Source organism: Manacus candei, unplaced genomic scaffold, assembly GCF_025592945.1.
Source record: "Manacus candei isolate 608988 ecotype Guabito, Panama unplaced genomic scaffold, ASM2559294v1 h1tg000009l, whole genome shotgun sequence".
Classification (NCBI taxonomy): Eukaryota; Metazoa; Chordata; class Aves; order Passeriformes; family Pipridae; genus Manacus; species Manacus candei.
The window spans coordinates 6,276,873-6,296,711 of NW_026138057.1; the positions used below are offsets into that span (position 1 = coordinate 6,276,873).

Here is a 19,839-nt window from a genome sequence, read left to right on the forward strand (position 1 = left end):
GAAAAAAAAACACACCAACAAAGTCACATATCTAAATGCCTGTATTGCTGATGGCAGATGGCATAACAAGCATATATAAGAGCAGAATAAGGATGGTGTCTCAGCTATCGGGGTGCTAGATTCACTCACCAAATTTTTTCTTTGTTTTTTTTTTTTTTGGAAGAGGACAACTTTTCTGTTTTTCAGTTCTGTGAGAGGGGTTTAGTACCAATGGCCTTTCCATAGGCTTTTATCAGCTTACCCTACTGAAAAAACAGTGCCTCAAAACGTCAAAAGGCACCCAGGTATCACAGTAAGAAAAGCTGTATCATTACATCTATTGACAGGAAGAGAAATATATGCAGTTGCTCTCCAGATCCACTTATCGTATTTCAATTACTTCACAAGAAGCAAACCCAAGAAATTACTGAAATTTATTTCTGTAGAAGATACTTACAAGCTCTCCAGGTTTACGGTTCCTGTCAAATTAGGAAACCACTGCACCATGCTGGCACCCCGAATGACCCTAAAGAAAATCCCCACGGAAATTAGCTGTAAACTGTTATGAAATTGAGTTGTGACATTCAATCTTATTATCAGGTAGATATTTGCACTAAGGAGACATTCTAACACTCTCACTGCTTTTATTTAAATTTTACACTTGAATAGTGTGTGAAAGATGGTCTTTTCACTGCTTTTTATACTTCTCTGCTTGATAAATAACTCCTCCATGAGCAAACAACTGGAATTCATCAAACTGGAAAGAGTGATATCAATACACTTATGGAAAGTATAGTTTGCAGTTCAAAGTTTCACTCCATTTTGCTTATTTGTCACCCCCAGAACTGATATCTTTTGAGGGCATGCATGCACTAACCTGCAAAACATTCTCACAATGTACATCCCCCTTCAAAAAAAACCACTGAGGACATATTGCAGTTTGTTTAAGTAAGAACCTGAGCTTTTAGCCTGGGGTTATGTGTCTTATGAAAGGTAATAAAAAAAAAGTTTGTAGAGGATATTTACTAGAGCTTCTGAAGAAACTGGTATTCCCAACAACAACAATTTTGTTAAAACTTACTGCAAGAAAATTATAAGGTAAGAGGGAGTCAGAAAATTTATTTATTTTGAGTTCTTGGCCACCGTATTTCATACCCATTCATTGTACTATATTGTCAAGACAGTACTTACAGGGAATGCAGATCTGACAGATTCTGAAATGCTGAGTTCCCCACAAAAGACAAAGGATTATCATACAAATGTCTGGGAAATGAAAAACATGTTTCAATGGTTGTTCTTAGAGTCACCATCTGCTAACAGCTAAAAATAGATGCATGAAAATTACTTACATCGTTCGTAGAAGGGGGTTTCCTGCAAATGCACCATCAGGAATTATGGAAATGTAGTTACTGTGAAATCCCCTAAAGATATCAGCAAAGAAGAAAATCAACATTTAAAAATACACTGCCAGCAGATTCAACCAAGAGTTATTTTCTTCACATCTACTCAATTCCCAATCCTGCCAAAACCAAGATTGCAATTAAATAGGAATAAGTTAAACTGTAGGAATAACTTTAAAGGTATGATTTCTGCCCACTGCACATCAGCTAAACTGAAAATATTTCATTAGAAAGAAATTATTCTGTCCAAACATGATGCTGTACTTTCACTTTTCTTACTCCTCTCTTAAGAAGGGGACAAAGAAAACATGTATGATCAATGAATACTTAATTCTGCTACTGGAAGCCAAAACCAGCTTGTGATTAAGATCTATGCTAATGGTTCTCCTGAATAAATTGCTTGCTTATGTAACTCAAAAATAATTTTCAACACATTCCTCTCTAGATGATGATTATGTTTTTCTTTAATTATAGCTTCACTTAGCATAACTTAAACTGATTTAGGCTGCTGCATAATGAGACAAACACTCTTAAATCCAGGATTTTCTTTTCTTTTTTATTTATGGAAAGGAGAAAGAAACCAGTGAAAAGGGAGAATAAGTAATACTCACAACTCCTTTAGACTTGGGAGAGCTTTTATGGCTTCAGGGAACTCTACCATATTATTATAATTTAAATCCCTAGAAGAAACAAAGCAAGAACATTAAAAAATTTTAATAGTAGTCATGAATTGTCAAAACAGTTTTTCTTTAAGACAGTCCAATGAAAGTAAAAAGTTCTCAGAACACCTTTAACTAGACCAAAGAATAACTTCAACTTAGATTTAGTCTTCTGATGTTTTACATGCTTTATAACCAACTAATAACTTAGGTAAGATATTTAATATTATCCAGAGGATTATTCATATTAAGTCAAATAATATTTCCTTACGGCAAAGCTCAGTATTTTTCAATACCTCACAGATTTTTCTTCAACAGAATTTACATGGAAATGAACTATGATTTCAAAGATTATTAAATAATTAAAAAAAACCCTAGTAAAAATGATTACTCTTTATTAATTTACTAAGAAACTTTCTGTCCAGGTTTTATAAAACAACCAGTAAAGAAGCCATTAGGTAACAGCAGACCTCATAGCAAAAGCAATTACAAATAAAATAAATTAGAAGCACAGGGAAGTCTCATGACACCGAATCAGTACACGAGTGACAGGGATCTGTTGAATTCTCAGTTAACATTGCACTGTTCTAGCAGTAATGTCAGGGCTTGTCACAGTCTTTTTTTCTGCAAAAGGGATTCCTTTATGAGCAGCAAAACCCATTTTCAGTCTCACACCAGCTGCGTGTGTTTACACAGAATGTCATTAGTTAACTGAGGTTCTAAGAGACTGACAAGATGGAGTAAGCAGCATTTCTGGACTCATCCAAATTCCTCAAGTTAACAGAGGCTGTCACTGGCTTGCCCTTGCCCTCCTTGCTTAGTTTTATTTATTTAACGTTCTCCTAAGCATAACAAAATGCACGGCTAAGGGAGATATTGCTTGTTAGATATTCACTGAGTGAGCAAGGGAAATGGGAGATGTAACCCAAGCAGCTGAAAGCCCTTCCTTGCCCATGAGGCACTCAGGAGGAGGAGGAGCAGTGAAGAAACAGCCCACTGGGGCCCCCTCGGAAACCTCCTATTGTCACCCGACAGTTTTGGCAATGTATCTTAAATGTGTTTAATCCTACAGCAAACCCGAGAAACAAATATTTGTCCCTTATCACCCCTGGGGCCACTCAAACACTTGTGATACATCCACCTGACTCAGTGGAGTGCTATGCAAAGATACACCAGCTAGATCAGGGCTAAGAACATTAGAGCCACATCATCCAGCATGACATTTCACCCAGGCTAATATTTACCTGCTTCTCAACAGAGTTAATTAGTTTTGGTGGAGCACTGCACTGATACCAGCCTTCAGTTCCAAAACCTGAGCTGGACCTAAGTGTTAGTGGCATGTGTTGCACAGTGCCTGATTTGCAAAACCTTCATCATAACAGTATGGTAACCTTGATTAAGCTGAGAACGAGACAAACACTGAACAAGAAATTGTTTTAAGAAACATACTTACAAGGTTTCAAGGTTGTCTAATCCATCAAAACAGTGCTTTCCTATAGTTTTTATTTTATTATTATGAAGATGTCTAAAAAGTAAAACCAAAACAAAGTGAATTATTTCCTATAAGTTAACACATTAGCAGATATTTCTATGAACTCAAGAGAGTTCAATGGTTTAGAAAAAACCATTGCACGGGATAGATTACATAGAAGAATATCTTTCACTCCCAGACAGAAATATATCATCCTCATATTGGAACAGAATAGATTGCCTGCAGTCAAGACAACCTATTTTAATTCTTTATTCACCATCCAGAAGTGTGATAAAAATATGATTTAAACATATAAATCAAACTAGTTTTTCACATTATTTCTTGGAGGTTTTTAAGCCTACACAGAAACACATCTCAGATAAAACATCATTTTTTCTTCTTTTAATATCTCTGAAAGCTTTCTCTGACAACCACTGGTTTGAAATATTCATTCCTATAATGAGATATCAGGAATACATAAATCAAATTTCACTACCCACAGCCCATCTGACTTTCTGTTTAGGAGAAAGTCTTGAGCAAACCTTGGGCGGGTTCTCTAGTGCACATGGTATCATCTGGTGCTGGCAGCACAGGTTGTCTCTAGGATAACTGAGCTAAAACGCAGCAAAACAACCCTTTTCAGCGCCAGCTCAGATTAATCAAAACCGGAACGGAGGGGGAAGGCGAAGTGACCCACGAAACACAAATACTCACAGGACAACAAGGCTGGAGAGGTTTGTAAATGCATAGTCAGGGACGTGTGTGATCTTGTTGAGGGCCAGCGTTAAGGCCTGCAGAGAGGGCAGGTTGCTGAGCGGGTAGATGGGAACTTCTGTCAGACTGTTGTCATCCAGCCAGAGGTGACGCAGCTGCACCAGACCCTCGAAGCTGTCCTCTGGTATGGCAGTGATGTGGTTGGCATCTAAACGCCTGTATTGAAACAGAAAGAATTCCTGTAGCAAACTACAGATCAGCAGAAATATCAGTTGAAGTCCTATTACTCTTTTTTTTTCTCCCCCCCCCCCACGCTTATATGGGTTTTACTGAAATAACCTGGAGGTTATTCTATACCACCCGATGCCATTGCTGGAGGCAGGAGGAAGGGAGACTCTTCTGGGAAGAAGGGGTCCCTGCCAGGTCCACATAGTGCTGGGGGGGAGCAGTTGGGTGGTGTTGTTTCCATGTGAAATATTCACCTCTTTCTTGTACCCTCTGTCATTAGTATTGTTGTCGTTACCGTTTGTTTTATTATCTCATTGTAGTTTCCAGTAAATTGTTCTGCTCTCAACCTGTTACCTTCACCTTTTGTGGCTCCAGTTCTCCTCTCCAGCCCACTGCAGGGGGAGGAGTGAGTGGGCAACGTGTGGTTTCAGTGGGAGCACTGTATTGGAGAATACCATTCTTAAACCACAACAGTGACACACGTGGAAGGTGACATACCTATCTTTCATGGAGAAAAATCAAACCACACGTAACTGCTACAGTTACCAGCTTACCTGTGCTACAGGGTTTCACCTCTGCTTCAGGTTTCAAAGCATCAAACAAAAGAACTCCACACCTGGAAAGCCAGGTTGCCAAAATGCATGTGCTCAGCTCCAGATGTGAAGCCCTCATGGCAGGAGGCACAGGTGTTACTGTCAGACCAGAACCCTGATCCACGACAACTGACAAACCTGATCCTGCAACTCGGTCAGGCTTTGGCAGTGACAACTGAAACTCTCACACAAAATGACACGGGATTTTTGCTCATGCCACACATTCTGGACCAATCTGTTTTTTCACCTTCCTTCACTAGCAGTGCAGTTGTTTGGACAGCACCACTGGCAGCCAGGGTGGGCAAAGGACACAGACAGAGACCAGTTCAGATTTGTCTATGCTATGCCACGTAACCATATGTGCTTGGGACAAAAGTGGAAAACCACCCTACTAAAAGCCTGGGCTTGGATTTAAGCATGTGGAAGCCCCAGGAATGAGAAGAGGAAAGGGATAACCCAGGAAAAAGCAAAACATTTATAAAGCAGTGATAGTCTGTGAGATTAAAAAAATGGACTGTAATGGATCTGAGAAGGCATAGGGCTGAGAGCACCAGGCAATTCTTGACTGTCCTCCGACCTAGACGCTGTCTTCTCTAGGTCAACACACAGCTGAACCACGTTGCTGCACACACAGTGACTTCACTGCAAACACAGAAGAAGACACCTTGCATAACTGTTCTGAAATGAGTGCTGTACCAGCCACGGCAGTGTGCTGCTGTCTGGGGAGACAGAACAGACACACCCTCCTCCACTAGCATTGATGCTTACAATGATACAAATCAGCAGAGGTCTGGAGTTATATTAATCATTCACTTTGTTTCTAAAGCCATGATCAGACATTCTCTTGAAAGTCTAGCTGGTAGTTTCAGAAGTCATTGCCTCCAGCCATTCATCTCAACCCTCTCCGGGCAGGCAGCGTGGACCAAGTGACTGCTGTGCTTGTCCCCAGGCACAGTCACAGTACTGAAAGTGGTTCTGGATCCCAACACTTAAAGGACATGCAGAATTCAAAGGGAGAAGCTGGGCAGGACAAAGAATTAATGCAGAAGACAAGTTTGATCATGAATTAACACAATCTATTTCCTTAAAACAGTTTGTTGTGATGCACTTGGTTTACATATTTCAAATTGTTAGGGAAGAAAAGTCAGCAGCTGAAATTCCATTTAATAAAAAGTCAAAAAATACATCAAATTAAGCAACAAATATACTAATACAAGTGGGAACTTACAAAACTGTCTGTAGTCAAAGCTCTCCCTTAAGATGAGTGAGGTGCCATTAGCTCTAAAACTGTACATCAAAGAGCTAATTCCTATGGTTCTTATACTGGCATCCCCTTATCATTTGCCCCATGGTCTGACAGGTGTGTATGATATTCTGTTTGAATGTTCTTAGGCTGTACTGACACTAGAACATTTCAGAGAAATTAAAGTCTGATGATAATAAAGGAAAAAAAAAAGGAGGGGGGGAGGAAAAAAGCCTGCGGCTCTGCTTCAGAAAAAAAAAAAAAAGGCAACTAGAAATTACCTGTCTTTCTTCTCTCCTAAATTCATACAGCTCCCTGAAGATCAAAAGAATTATTTCCCAGTGGAATAAACATATCTGAGTCTTCTAATTTCTCCCTGTCCTGCCCCCCCAATTGCGTTTTTGGGTTTTTTTTTGGTTTTGTTCTGAGGGGTTTTTTGGGGGGGGAGGGTTTATGGTTCTTTTAAGAGAAGCAGCACACTCAAGAGGCAGGCCTCAATCATTGTGCCTGGTTGTCAAGTGCATTTGCACTTCCCCTGCCTCTTTGCTAAATTCCATTTATTCTAGCAGACTCTGGAAAACAAAAACACACAAGGAAGCCCCAAGTCCTGCTCCTCCTCCCCCACCCTTAAAGCAGAAGATAACCAGGGGAAGGGTGGGTGCCTGCAACGAGGGAGTCGAGCTCTCAGCCAGGGAGAACAAAGAGGGTCAAGGAGAAGGAGCTGGACCCCGAATTCTTAGTTTGCTTTGCCAAGACCTCTGTCCCCCAGCACAGGCAGATCCGGTACCCCAGTAACTGCACCTTAAACTGATGGCTCTTCACAGCCATCCAGTCCCTTGTGCTTGTTTGCTCCTGCCCAGAGCAGTGAAGGTGTGGGTGGGGGGAAAGAACACCACCAGCCACCCACTGACATGGAGCAGGGAGGTTTGGAGGGTGAAAGGGAAGTTTTTAACTTATTTGGCCATTTCTGTCTTACCCATATTTCTTTTGTGTTCCTTCATGTCCCTTAGTGTAAGCTTAATATGCTATTTTTCTTTTCCAAACAGTCAAAACTTATCCTCGTGATGCTGAATGCACAAAACATGGTTGAAATGCTTCTATTTAGTGTGAAATGCATATAATGAAGCATTTAGTGAAACAACTGAAAAACAAACCTAAAATATTTGACAACTTTCACAAAATATTAACAATTAAGGACCACACCTTTTCTTTAAGGTGGATAAGGGAGTATTCCCTGGCTATGATAACTAACAAAGTACAAGTAATATTCTTTGCTTGGACTGAACTTTGCACAAAGACTGTGTTTTTCCTTTGCAGTGTTGAAGATAAGACTATGTTCTTTAAATGAGAGCTTGCAGCATGTACTTAGTTCCTTAATCTTCCAAAGCTACTCCAATTCCAGCTTTCCTATAGGCACTGGCTTGTGAGAGACCTTTACATTTTAGTCTGTAAATTCAGAGTTCACTTGGGGAGCTGTCATCTTCACTTTTATTACCTTTCAGGTTCCCTCCTCACGCAAATACCAACTCCACAAGAAGAAAAGAGCAGGAGGATGACAGAAACCTATACATTCAGCAGTTCTTACCTCAGTATTTGATATATCGTTAAAACAAGGACATAGCAACTGAAAGGTCTATCAAACAATTATCTCTGCTTTAGGGAAACTAGGACTAACATGAACTCCTACCTCGATTCAAATGAGTAAGAGTTCCAAGCCTAACACACACATGTAAATGAAATTTTACACATATACACACGCACACTGCTTAGGGCAAGTGCCCTACAGCCTGCATCCCCTGTGAGGCCTTCCAGGACCAACCTTGCTGGCTCTCATCTGTGACCAGTGCAGTCTTCCAGGCTTCACCAACTGGGAAATTTTAACAGCCTTGGGCTTACAGCAGGAGTTTACTGCTGATGTTGATAAAAGACAAATCACTCCCAACTCTCGTGTTGAGCCACTTCTGCTCAATGGTGATTATTAAAGAACTTTAAAGTGCTCCTTCAAAAACCACAAAGAAATCACTCAAAGTGGAATAGATTTTTGAGTTTTGCAGTTGAGTACTGATAAGCCTGGTACCTCGGAAATGCTGCAACAATGGGAGGCAGTAACCCCCCATGTTAACAGAGGCACTTCAAAACACTCTGCCAGTTTGCTCACAGTAGCAAGTGGTGGCTCTCTGTGCATTAGGTGTCGAGAACATCAACACAAGGATTTGCTTTATTCAAAGACAAATTTACAGCAGCTCTCAGAAACTAATGATCCCTGCCAAAGCTATCTCAATCACCGGTACTGATGTGCCAGCACATCTGTTTCTTCCATCTAAATGTTTAACATGGTACCAGTCAGAGATCATGAAGTTTGCTGCAAATTACCCACAAATGATTCAGCTGATCTTTGCCTACATGCTGTTTAACTTCCACCATCTCAATTAATTTTCTGATCATTCAATTTCTAAATAATTCCCTGATTTTATTTAAACATCAGCAATTCCTTAAGCAAGCCCAGACAGTTAAAAAAAAGAAGCTACAAAAATCCCAGAAATTCCTGAAGCTCACAAGAAACACCCATACTTCAGTTTCAAGTAAACCATAACAGCTTCTAAAGGTGAACATGGCATAGAAAAATAAGATTCTTGTCATTCAGCAAGTACGTGAACTGCACTAAGCAGTATATTTAAACTGCTGCATATTTAAAGATTTTTCAGCACAATCAAACGTGTTCAGGAGAGCTCTTATACGTACTTTAAACATTCAAGGAAAAAAGACATATTCAGCAAATTTAAGTTTGTATTGGTTTTGCAGGTTAAAAAGAAAACGTGTGAATTTCTTTGTTTCCCATTCTGATTAATTCCACAGCTTAACATAGACTCAACCTGAGGTCTGATCCCCTTTAACCCTTTATTAACAGCAAAGTAGGAAAGTAGAAAACCCCTGAAGACATCCCATTAAAAGATACTTGGTTGAAAAACCACCTGCCACTGTTAAAGGTACATACTGCATACAAAACCATCTAATGCTTAACTTCATCTAGTCACTGCTGTTGATGAACACCTTCCACAGCCTCCCAGACAATACTATCCTTACAGATACCCCTTGTCCTTCCCAACTCTATAATCCACAATCACTAAAGCCATAAAGCACTTGTCAAGAAGAAAATAGCAGAATTGGAACAGAATTGCGTATTTTTGGTATAGGACTATGTTTGCATTGTCCTCTCCAAATTCAGGGATCTTCCCTTCTGATACATTTCAACATGCTTATGGGTTTACATTCCTGAAATTGCCACCAACCTGAACTACGGCTTAAAAATGGGCAGTTTCACTACCAGCAGAATGTTTCTAGATTTGATTGTTTGTTTTTTTGTTTGTTTTTTTTAATAAGTGCAGATGTAACTTGATCTAAAATAAAAAAATGCTAGAAATGAAAGGTTGGAGCATATATGGGCTACAGCACATATTTTAAATATGTCCTGGCTGAAATACACCTCCATTCTCTGTCCCCATGCTTTTACCATACATCCTTACCCTGCAAAGCAAGATCCCACTCTCATTCCTTTCACTCTCACTTTAGGACCCTAGTGTTTCCTGCCTGGGCCAAGATGATTCCCACTCTCAGAAAATACAGTCACATCCTGGTTAAGCACACTCACATCTGCTTCACCTTGCCTCAAGCCTGCTCCAGCCTCCCGAGATAGGAAAACAGGCTGAAAAATTGGTTAGGATCCTGCAGCAGAGGCTGTGAGCAGAGCAGGCTGTTCAGGGAGCCAGAACTGCCACCAGGGACAGCACAAAGTGACTGCTGACCACATGCATGAAGACACTTACCCTTGCAGCTCAGGTGAACATCCACACAACAAGAAAGGTAGGACCTATCACAGCTGAGTACCACACTGGCACGATCCCAAATCCCACAATTTGGGAATGTGGCAGAACAGCTAACCTGCAGTGCTTTGAACTCTTGCTGCAGAACGCTCTAATGTTCCCTGCATGTGGGCATGTGTGCACACGTGCTGGGACAGTAATTTGGTCATTCCTGACCTGCAATTATAATAAAATTGACCCCAGTACATTAGCAGTTATTGACAGGCTTTCAAAGATGACTCTTGGTCAGTGGCAGTTAGGATGGGGTTTTTTAATTCAAGTGGAATACAGTTTTCCTTTCCAAAGCATCTTTGTTTAAACAGTGTAGTTCCACTATTTGTCACACACTGAGGATTGTATTAGAATACTCTGTGTTATGACTTAAAATTCCTATGTAGCTGGATTTCCAGGGAGAATCAGAGCAACCCTAAAAGATGCTGCAGTTTAGAGACCCACTTTACAAACACCCAGATTCTGGGTCAAAGCTCGGTATAAGCAGTGCTACCAAGGAAATCATTGCAGTCACAAATGCTAAGGCATTAAAAGGAGTGACTTTCTCTGATGGCTTCCTGGTCCTTCCTGGCTCTGCACACGCTGCCAAGGAGCAGGGCTGTGCTGCCCACAGCTCTCTGTGTGACCCCTGGATCGCCCCTAAACCTCAACAGCACCATTTCCAGATCTAAAACACCAAGTCACCTAAAACACCTCGTCACCTCGTGCTCACAAAAACATGCTGCTGATGCTTTGCAGTAATTGAACCGCCCCAAGACTATTGTTTGCATTTGTGAAGCTCTTTATTTGCCATGTTTTTCTGCTACCAAAAGAGGCAGGCACAAGGTGGACAAGCAGTGCCTTCTCCTTTGGCAGCGCAGTGCCACGGCCCCCACCTGTCACAGTGTCTTGCAGTGTGAGAACACATCCTGCCAGATGAACTTTCCTGGGGTGTTACACAGCGAGTTTCCACTCAGTAAAACTCTTTAATTTTGCTAAATTTCACCTCCATTAGAAAAAAGGAACTCCATTCTAACTCTCTTTTGGAGGCCAGAGCTGAGAAAATATCCAATGCAAACAGAAAATAAAGAGTTGTCATTCATTATTCTGAGCCAGGCTGGCTACTCATCAGCTCTAATATAAACAATAGAGATCATGAAATGAAGGTTCTATAACCATCTTCCTTCTTTCCACCCAGGTATGTTTACTAAACTTGTTAATACATACAGTATGGCAACTGTCTTCCTATGGAGCTAAAAACTGGGGCGCATTAAGGGAGAAAACAGACAGTTCTAAAGGAGTTTGAAATCAAGTGATTATCAATATACTATAAAGTTTTATGAGCAAGCAATTTGTGGCTTCACTAAGAAAAAAATCCCCCAAGCCCTACTTCAGAGTAAAATGGAAAACTGCCAAAAAGGGAGTCAGTTCAGTAATGTTTAAACTTGCAGCTTTGGGATGGAGATTATATATTAAAAGGGTAGAGAGTAGGTTTTCTAAAATATATTCTGCAATTTGTTTTAAAAGAAGGTCACAAAACTTGGGAGTTTTGAATCCACACAGATTCCTTTGGGAGGGGAAAAAATATCTTTTTTCCTTTTTTTTTTCTTTTTCTTTTTAATAAATTAAATAAAGCAGCATGCTGACATTTATGTTTCCATGCTCAGGCACAAAATTCAGAGGACCAGTTCCACATTCCTTTGCCAGAAGGTGCTACCTGCATTACCAGGGGATATGCATAATTAGTGTAATTATTCATGAGTAGTGCAATAAACAAAGTTTTTCTGAAATTTGTTTAAAATCACAGAAATGCATTCTGGGGAGGTAAACATTGCATAGAAAAAAATGCTTTACACATTTCTTACTACACTTGTCTCAAAAATAATTTATTCTCAAATTCTTGCCCATTCTAACAAATTATAGTGGTCTTGCAGTACAGACAGGTATCCTCCTCAGGAACAGAGAAAGGAGTAAACCAAAGCCTGATCCACCTCAGTGGAAAAAAACCCCATAATAAAAACTTGGAGCTTCAGATTAGCTCAGCTGGTTAGAACTAAAAACACCACAGTCATGGGTTTGATCTCTGTATGGGCCACTCACTTAAGAGCTGGACTGGATGATCCTTGTGGGTCCCTTCCAATTTAGAATATTCTGTGATTCTGACACCAGTGACTTCCAGACTGGATTTGCCCACCACATTTCTAGCAGTTGTTTGGAAATGTCAGTTTGGTTTTCCTCAGAAATAAAAGTAACAAGAAGTTTGCTACTACTTATTAACCAAATTTCCTCCTTTTTCACCATCCTAAAATTGATATAGTTTAGCATTTGCCCTTAAACAATGAAGCTCCCAGAAAAGGAAACTTCACCCCACTTTAAATTGTTACTCTTATATTTTAATTGTAAGGATGTTTTGGCCAAGCAATTATACTGATTACATTATACAATATCACATAATCATTCCATTATTTTTTTCAACATCTATAATGTCTGATTTTTTTAAATGGCTCTAACAATTTTCTTTCCAATAATATTAAAAGTATATGGATTTTTTAAAAATAGATACATACAATTACTTAATTTACACATTCATTATTTTCCCCCTAATTTTGTCCATTCCCTTTTGCACATAAAATTATCATCAAACCAGCAGTTGGATATTTAATATTTTAAACTTTAATTAGAGAACAAACATTACTGTAAATAAGTAGAGAAAAAAGAATGTTCACTGAAAATGCAATGGATGATTTGTCGACAAACATATTTACTAAAGCAGTTCCTCTTTTTGGCATCACAAAAGTGTTGGAAGCAAGGAAGGAGTTTCTGGTTTTGGTTCTTTGTTTTAATAATTACTAAAGGGTTACTCACATCATGCAATTTGGAGGATTTTTACTACAATGCATAATATTTGCACCAAGACCAAGTTATTGTTTCTTCTACACACATGCTAAAACAAGAGGGTAATGTGGACATTAAATTTGCTGCTTACTGTGCTTTCTTCAGGTGGAAAAGGCAGGAATATCCAAGCAGCTACGAGAAGGTAGTGGCCAAGATCCAAGCTTAGTGAGTGCAGAAAGCACCTTTGCAAAAGTTGTGCAACAGTCTGGAAAGCTATTTTTCAAAACTAATTAATTTTTTTTCCCCAAAAAATCCATAATCTGATGCAACACTGAAAGAAACAGGATCTTAGACCAGAAACATGAATTTTGGCACAGGGGGAAGAGCTAATCTACCCTCTGTCTCTCTGTAGGTAAGCAGAAAGGAGGAAAAGTTTTGAGGCCCTTCCCACCTCCGCCTCCTCATCACAGTGATAAGCATCTACCACCTAGAGAGCTGTAACTAACTATTAAGGTCTGATTAAAATGCTTTATAAAACATAATAAGCCACGAGATAGTATAAACACGTATGAAATACCTTATGAGCAACTAGCAATAATGGCTGAGGTATTCAGAACTGTCTGTGAGATTTCAACACCTTCCCGTAAAACCAATACTGTGCATGTCTCAAGCAATACTCCTTCCCAGAAACCCCCTTTCCCTCCTCTGGATACAAAAGACTTGGGCACCATTCATTTTTTGCACAACGTTCCAAAATTGCTTAAACACCTCAGGACATGCAAGAAGGATGATGGTTTAACTGCATCACCACCGCATTTACGCAGCAATCTTGTACCCGCGTTTGCGTTTGGAAAGAGTCTGCATTTGGGTCACCCCACCAGAGATGACAAAATTCCTTATGGCTTTTTACTTGTGAAACTCTGCTCCAGTTGCAGTTGCACTATCAGAAACTCCAGGTACATTACTCCACATACATGATTACATGTCACAACCCTGCAGAACGAAGCTAAGGTGTACAAAGAGTGGCTGGAAGTGGAGCCTGGCGAACAATCCAAACACAAAAGCAAAGTAAGAAAACTTACAGGGACTGCAAACCGCTTAATCCTCTGATGGCCTCATTAGGTACAGTCTTCAGCTGGTTGTTCTGGAGGGTTCTGTAAAAATCCACCGTATTAGTAAAGTAGAATTTGACAGTCATCTTTATCAACAGTAGAGGTGACAGAAAAGCCCATAGTCCTGTTATGGTTTCACAGATTTCTAGTGCTCATGAGAGCATGTAAAATTATCAAGACCAGATACCCAAAGGCTACAATGAAACAAGAAAATGTTCTATTTCAGTTTTATTTGCAACACATTAATCTCATTAATTAACAGCATTAATTTGCAGAGAACAAGCCTCTGACATAACAGGCTGAAATTCCCTTGGGAACTCACTGAAGTTGAACAACTTAATACTAGTACAAATTTGCTACAATAGATATTTTCTTGTTTTCTTGTGGAATCATCCTATACATGCTACAAAACACATAAACCTCTATTTTTTTCCTGAAGTCACATGAATACACAATACATTAACAATCTAATTTACAAAGTGTGTTCACAAAAAGGCACCTTTAGACCAAGCTGAATTAAGCTTGGTCTGTTTGTTTTTTTTTTAAGAATTCTCTAATGGGACAATGTATTATAGCACGATGAGTTCTTTTATAAAGAGAATGTAAATAACAGAGATCTCACATCTTAATAAATCTTACTAGGTTTTGGTTGCACACTGGGGTAAAATGCAAGTGGGCAAGTAAGTTGTTAATTAAGATCCATGTCCCAAATTTTTCAAGAACTGCTAGAATTTCAGGCATCTCCAGTGTTGAGTATCACAATGGATATACCCTCAACAGCTTTGACACTCTGCATTCATCTTACAAAATATCATATTAAGGAGTATTGCAGATGGGCAGTTCCCTAATCTGCACCCTGCTTATAGTGTCTGTTTATGCTTTTTTTCCCCTCTACAACCTCAGAGTCCACTGTTTTTTAAAAATATCTGTCTAATTAACTACCTATTACCCTGCTAGCATTTGGAAATATTTACATCGTCAGAAATGCTACAATTTCTGAACAAAGGTTTTTAAAATCCCAAAGAACAGAAAGCTTTTTTTCTCCTTAGCTATGGGGGAAAAAAAAGTTGATGTGAAAATTCTTATCTCAGAAAGAAAAATAAAAACTTTTTTTTAATAGTAACCCATTTTCACCTAAAGAAGCCTCAAACCATAGAAATTATTTCTATCACCAGTAGAGAATAAGTCAAAGGTCAAACAGTGTAATAAATCTCTAAGCACTAGTACTATCTGATAATGTCAGGGCACCTGACAGACTAATCTGAAGGGGTAGAAAACAACAAAAAGTTTTACATGCCCTTTTTAGGATTTTTCCCCCAATTCTTGTGCTACAAGATATACTTCAGAAGCAAGTAAGTGTTCTAATTAAATGCAGTAATTACAGTTTAGTCAAGTTCACCATGGTTCACCTTAACCACTTACAGCAGGTTTTGTTAAAAAATTATTAAAACAAAAAAAAAGTAGGAGGACTATAATTTAGGGGGAGGGAGGGCAAAAAAATTTCCTCCAGCCTACCAGTAAACAGTCTGGCTGTGCACTAAGAAAGCGTACAGCTAGCTATGAAACTCTAAAACCCAATTACTTACAGAACTTTGAGTTCTTTCAAACCAGACAAGGCCTTTGGATGGATAAAAGAAAGGTCATTGCCAGCCAGTCGCCTGGAAAAAAATTGCAATAATAATTTCAGTCACAAAATACAGTACTTCTACAACCATCTAACAAGGAAAATCACTGATACATCAAATCTTGCAGCTATTACACATTTTGCATTCGAGTATGCTGTATTCATCATCTTCCAAGTTTTTTAACACTTATTTTTGTCATTGCACATTTTTAACAACGAGAACAACTCAGCCTCATGGATGTTCTTCTGCAGACACGCAAAAAAACCCACACCTTGGAATGATAAAGAATCTTCTTATGGTACTAGGTTTGAAGAGTGCATTTACCAACATGATCCTCTGGCTTTCAGCATTGCTCTGCTGAAACACAAGCTCTGGTACCCACGTGTTTTTAATCTATGCAGCAGTCTCTAAAGAAAGTATGAAGTTAAGTAAAAATAGCTGGATGCTACAGCAAAGCAGGAAGAGTCCTTATGAGAATCCCAAATGTGGAAACAATATTCACAAGCAGATTGGAAGTTCACAGTGCTGACAGTTGACAGGACGCCTGTTGATGTGACCAAGATATCACCTTGGTAATATTTCAACTTTTTGGTCAGTTATCTGGAGGAACTTTTTAGGAAAGGAAACTGCTTTGGGGGAGGGAGAAAGGGACCAGGATTCTCATCTGTGCTCACTGTCTCTCAAGATACGGCTGGTTTCAAACTTGGACTGCTAGACACTAACACAAAGTAAATTGTGAAAACCACTGTGATATTAAAAGTAATAAATGCAGGAGATGCTGCAGAATACAAAGCAGGAAAGCAGAAACAGCAGCCAAAACAGCTGCTTCCAAACAGTTCATTCCTCCTTCCCCCACTCTTTTTTTTTCTTCAACCTTTTTACCTCTCCTCTGACCAGCAGACCCTGTGTGGTCCAGCCTTTGTTGAGCTGCTAATAGTTGTATTTTATGAAGGGTAAAGACAATAATGCAAAACACCTGGTAACCCATAACTGCCAAAAGATGCTAGAATTTCAGCCAAAGTATTTGCTTTCAGACTTGGTTTCGTATCCAAGACTAAGCAAAAGCAGTGTTGGACAAGGTTGTGCAATGAAATCATCCGTGGAAATACCGTGCAGGGTCCAATAAGTGTTAATAATTAAAAAACAATCAATGTGCTTTAACAACGGTTACAGAATATCAAAACCCGCCTCTGCTGTTACAGGGCACTGTGAAGCAAGCCAGAACACTAAGGGGAAAATACTATTTCAAAGAGGCAAATGAAGGAAATAATGAGAGCAACATTTAAAGTATCAGCTTGCCAGAACATAGCAACGTTATTACATTTTTATCTTAGTCTCTAACTACATAAAAGAGATTACCCAAAGCATTTAATGCCTACATAAATCTTCTTGCAACAGAATTAATTACTTCATAAAATGCTGCCTGATAGAGAGGGTGCTAGCTATGTTTATCAAATCCATTTCTCAAAGGTAGATGGTTTTATTTATAAATCAGGGGAGAAGAGGATGGTTTCTCACGCACAGGAAGGTGACAGCAGCAGATACTACTTCTTTTTAGAAAACTGTGTTACTCTTGCTTGTTAAGGCAGACCTTAATATTTACCCCCCCAAATGCCATAGCTATGGCTCTGACATCATTACAAGCCTGCTTAAAAAAACCCCCACATGTGCTGACTGCTGAGAAGTTTGGTTATACACAAGCCACGCAGACAAACAGCTCTGAAACCAGAAGAAAACTAAAAAGAATCTATGTATACTTATGTTTTTAATCTCTGGTCTGCAAACGACCTCAGAATTTCAGAGCTGGGATGTGATTTTTCAAATACTTTGAATTTTTAACATTAATGAAACATTCCAGGTGGCAACTAAACACTCCCCTAAAATTCATTTTGTTGTCAGTAGCTGTCCAAATCAACTTTATTAACTTTATCTGGGGTGACGGGGAGGGAGGTTTGCAGTATTTCATGACTTTCTTTTAAACAATTTCCTATTAATTTCACTGTAAACAGAAAGAAATAGCGATGCAACATGCTGGGTCTCTACAGCAGAGAACCAGTGATCTGCAAAACACATTTATTTTAAAACGTACTTGAAACAGCAAAATATAAATCCTTAAATCAAGCGAAATTTAACTGAGGCTGTAACTCCTCATTATTTTGCACACAAACAGAACTAGTTGATGCTGATTACATATTACACAATTCAAGGAGTGGCAGCCCTGGTAAATGTGTGTCAGGCAGCTCTGGCTGCAGCTCGGCCAAGGTTCGCCATTAATCCGGAGGGTGTGTGGCTTCTCAGGCATCTGCTGTAACTGCTCCCTCTCCCAGAGAGGCTGGGGATTATTAAAAAAACCCCTGAACTAAACTAAATACAGTTGAATAGCCTCCCCCAACCCCACTGAGTGTCACTAACAACAGCCTAAGAAGCACTGGAAATAAAATACAGCTGAGCCAGAGCAAGGCTTGCGTGACTTCAAACAGCGAGACTTCACCTACCTCAAGGCAACTCCTGTTTATTCAACCTTTCTGCAACCAACCAACAGAAAAAAAAGCCAACCCCTACAATCCATTACATTTCCGTTTCTCCTCTATCTGGCAGCTTTCCAGGAAGTGTGCAAAGGCTCTACTAATCAGTTTGCCAAATACACATTTATCACTCACATCCTGGCCTTGGGGAGCTGCTCGTGAGGAGGTTCCAACTGCAGCTCTCAAACAGGCGAAGACCAACATATCACACGCTGCTCTCAACATGCTTCCCTCTGCAGCAACATGCAGCAACTGGGAGGATGGAAAGGTCTCTCTTTACATAACCAGGTTCATTTTAAAGAGAGAACTGAAAAATTAATAGCATGTAGTATATAGCGCACATACAGCGCTATAAATTAAGATGTCACTGAAATCATCCAGTCAGGTTTTCCATGTTATCTCCTTTCAGCAAGTCTTCAAAATATTTATTATTAAATATTTTAAAAGCACCTCTCTCTCTCATGCACACAGTAAACACAGCTTTACCAAGGGCAAAACTCTAGCACAACAGAAAGGACACAACCTTCTTCTCCTTGTAGCAACACTCACTAACCTGCTTGGGAACTGCCCTGGAAATTTCTGCTCTATGGCAGGACAGCTTCACACTGCCATGAAGCAGCACCTGGAAGCAGCCCTACATGTACACTGTCAAGAGCCAAGTACTTCCCTCCATTCTGAGTGGAAATGGGTAGAGACCTGGTCTGAAAGTCTATCTCTTGCTACTGAGCCAAGCAGAGACACAACGACAGTAAAGACTTAATTAAATAAACCGTTGTAAAGTGTCCTGACATGCTATAAGGCCACAAAAACTTCATTTGCTGTCTCTTACTTTTCCAAGGCATAGAGACACAGCATCAGGTATCATCCAAAGTGGGATGTAAATGTGTATCACACTGACCAAGAGCTTTCCTGCTAGCTCAGTCCTGACTCCCCTAGTTTGGAGACTGCCGAGGACCTCAGGTATCCTGAATTAGTGCATCTGAGTTAAAGCTTGGAAGTTTCTGCTGCCATGTATTACCACAGTAGGTACCTTTCTTTTAGGTGGGCAATCTTGTAATCGCTTAGCACTGAATTTTGTAGTCCTCTATTTTTACTTTAAAAAATAAAAAAATGAATGCTTCAAAGGGACAAAATTTCTGCAAATTTGGACGAACTCAAATTTACAGAATCAATTTCAGCATAGCAGGATAACAGAGCAGGACACATAGAGGAAAAAAATACTTCTTCTAGCCTGTCATACAGAGGTGAGCAATGCCCTCTAATCATTATTTTAAGTGACACAGTAAATGATCTCCAGATGTAGAGGACACCTTTTTGTTATTACAGACATCAGGATACAATCTGGCCAAGGACTAACCTTCCATGGTACCTCATTCCCAGAGGACATAGTAAGCTTAGCTTCTTGCACTGAAACTGCAGCTAAGACTGTTTTCCCTCTTTTGGGAAATTAAAACTTCTGCAATTATGAGCCTGGCAACCTGGCTGCATGTTAACCAAGCCAAGTTAATCACTGGTGTCACTCCAGAAATTAGGGAAGATGTCCCAGGGATACATTTTTGTCTGTAACAATTAGAACCACTCTTATTATGACAGGATGCAAACAC

At 39.6% G+C, this 19,839-nt stretch overlaps 1 protein-coding gene across 2 annotated transcripts in view; it reads right to left on the reverse strand.

The window, feature by feature from the left end:
• The window catches only part of LGR4 (leucine rich repeat containing G protein-coupled receptor 4), a 73,262-nt gene that overhangs the window by 11,929 nt on the left and 41,494 nt on the right, over positions 1-19,839 (reverse strand). For both annotated transcript variants that reach the window (XM_051776640.1, XM_051776631.1), the window contains exons 3-10: positions 15,672-15,743; positions 14,056-14,127; positions 4,224-4,439; positions 3,492-3,563; positions 1,991-2,059; positions 1,329-1,400; positions 1,171-1,242; positions 437-505 (exon numbers count right to left, since the gene is read on the reverse strand). In XM_051776640.1, the coding sequence (XP_051632600.1) occupies positions 437-505; positions 1,171-1,242; positions 1,329-1,400; positions 1,991-2,059; positions 3,492-3,563; positions 4,224-4,439; positions 14,056-14,127; positions 15,672-15,743 (714 nt within the window). The remainder of the gene's footprint in view (positions 1-436; positions 506-1,170; positions 1,243-1,328; positions 1,401-1,990; positions 2,060-3,491; positions 3,564-4,223; positions 4,440-14,055; positions 14,128-15,671; positions 15,744-19,839) is intronic.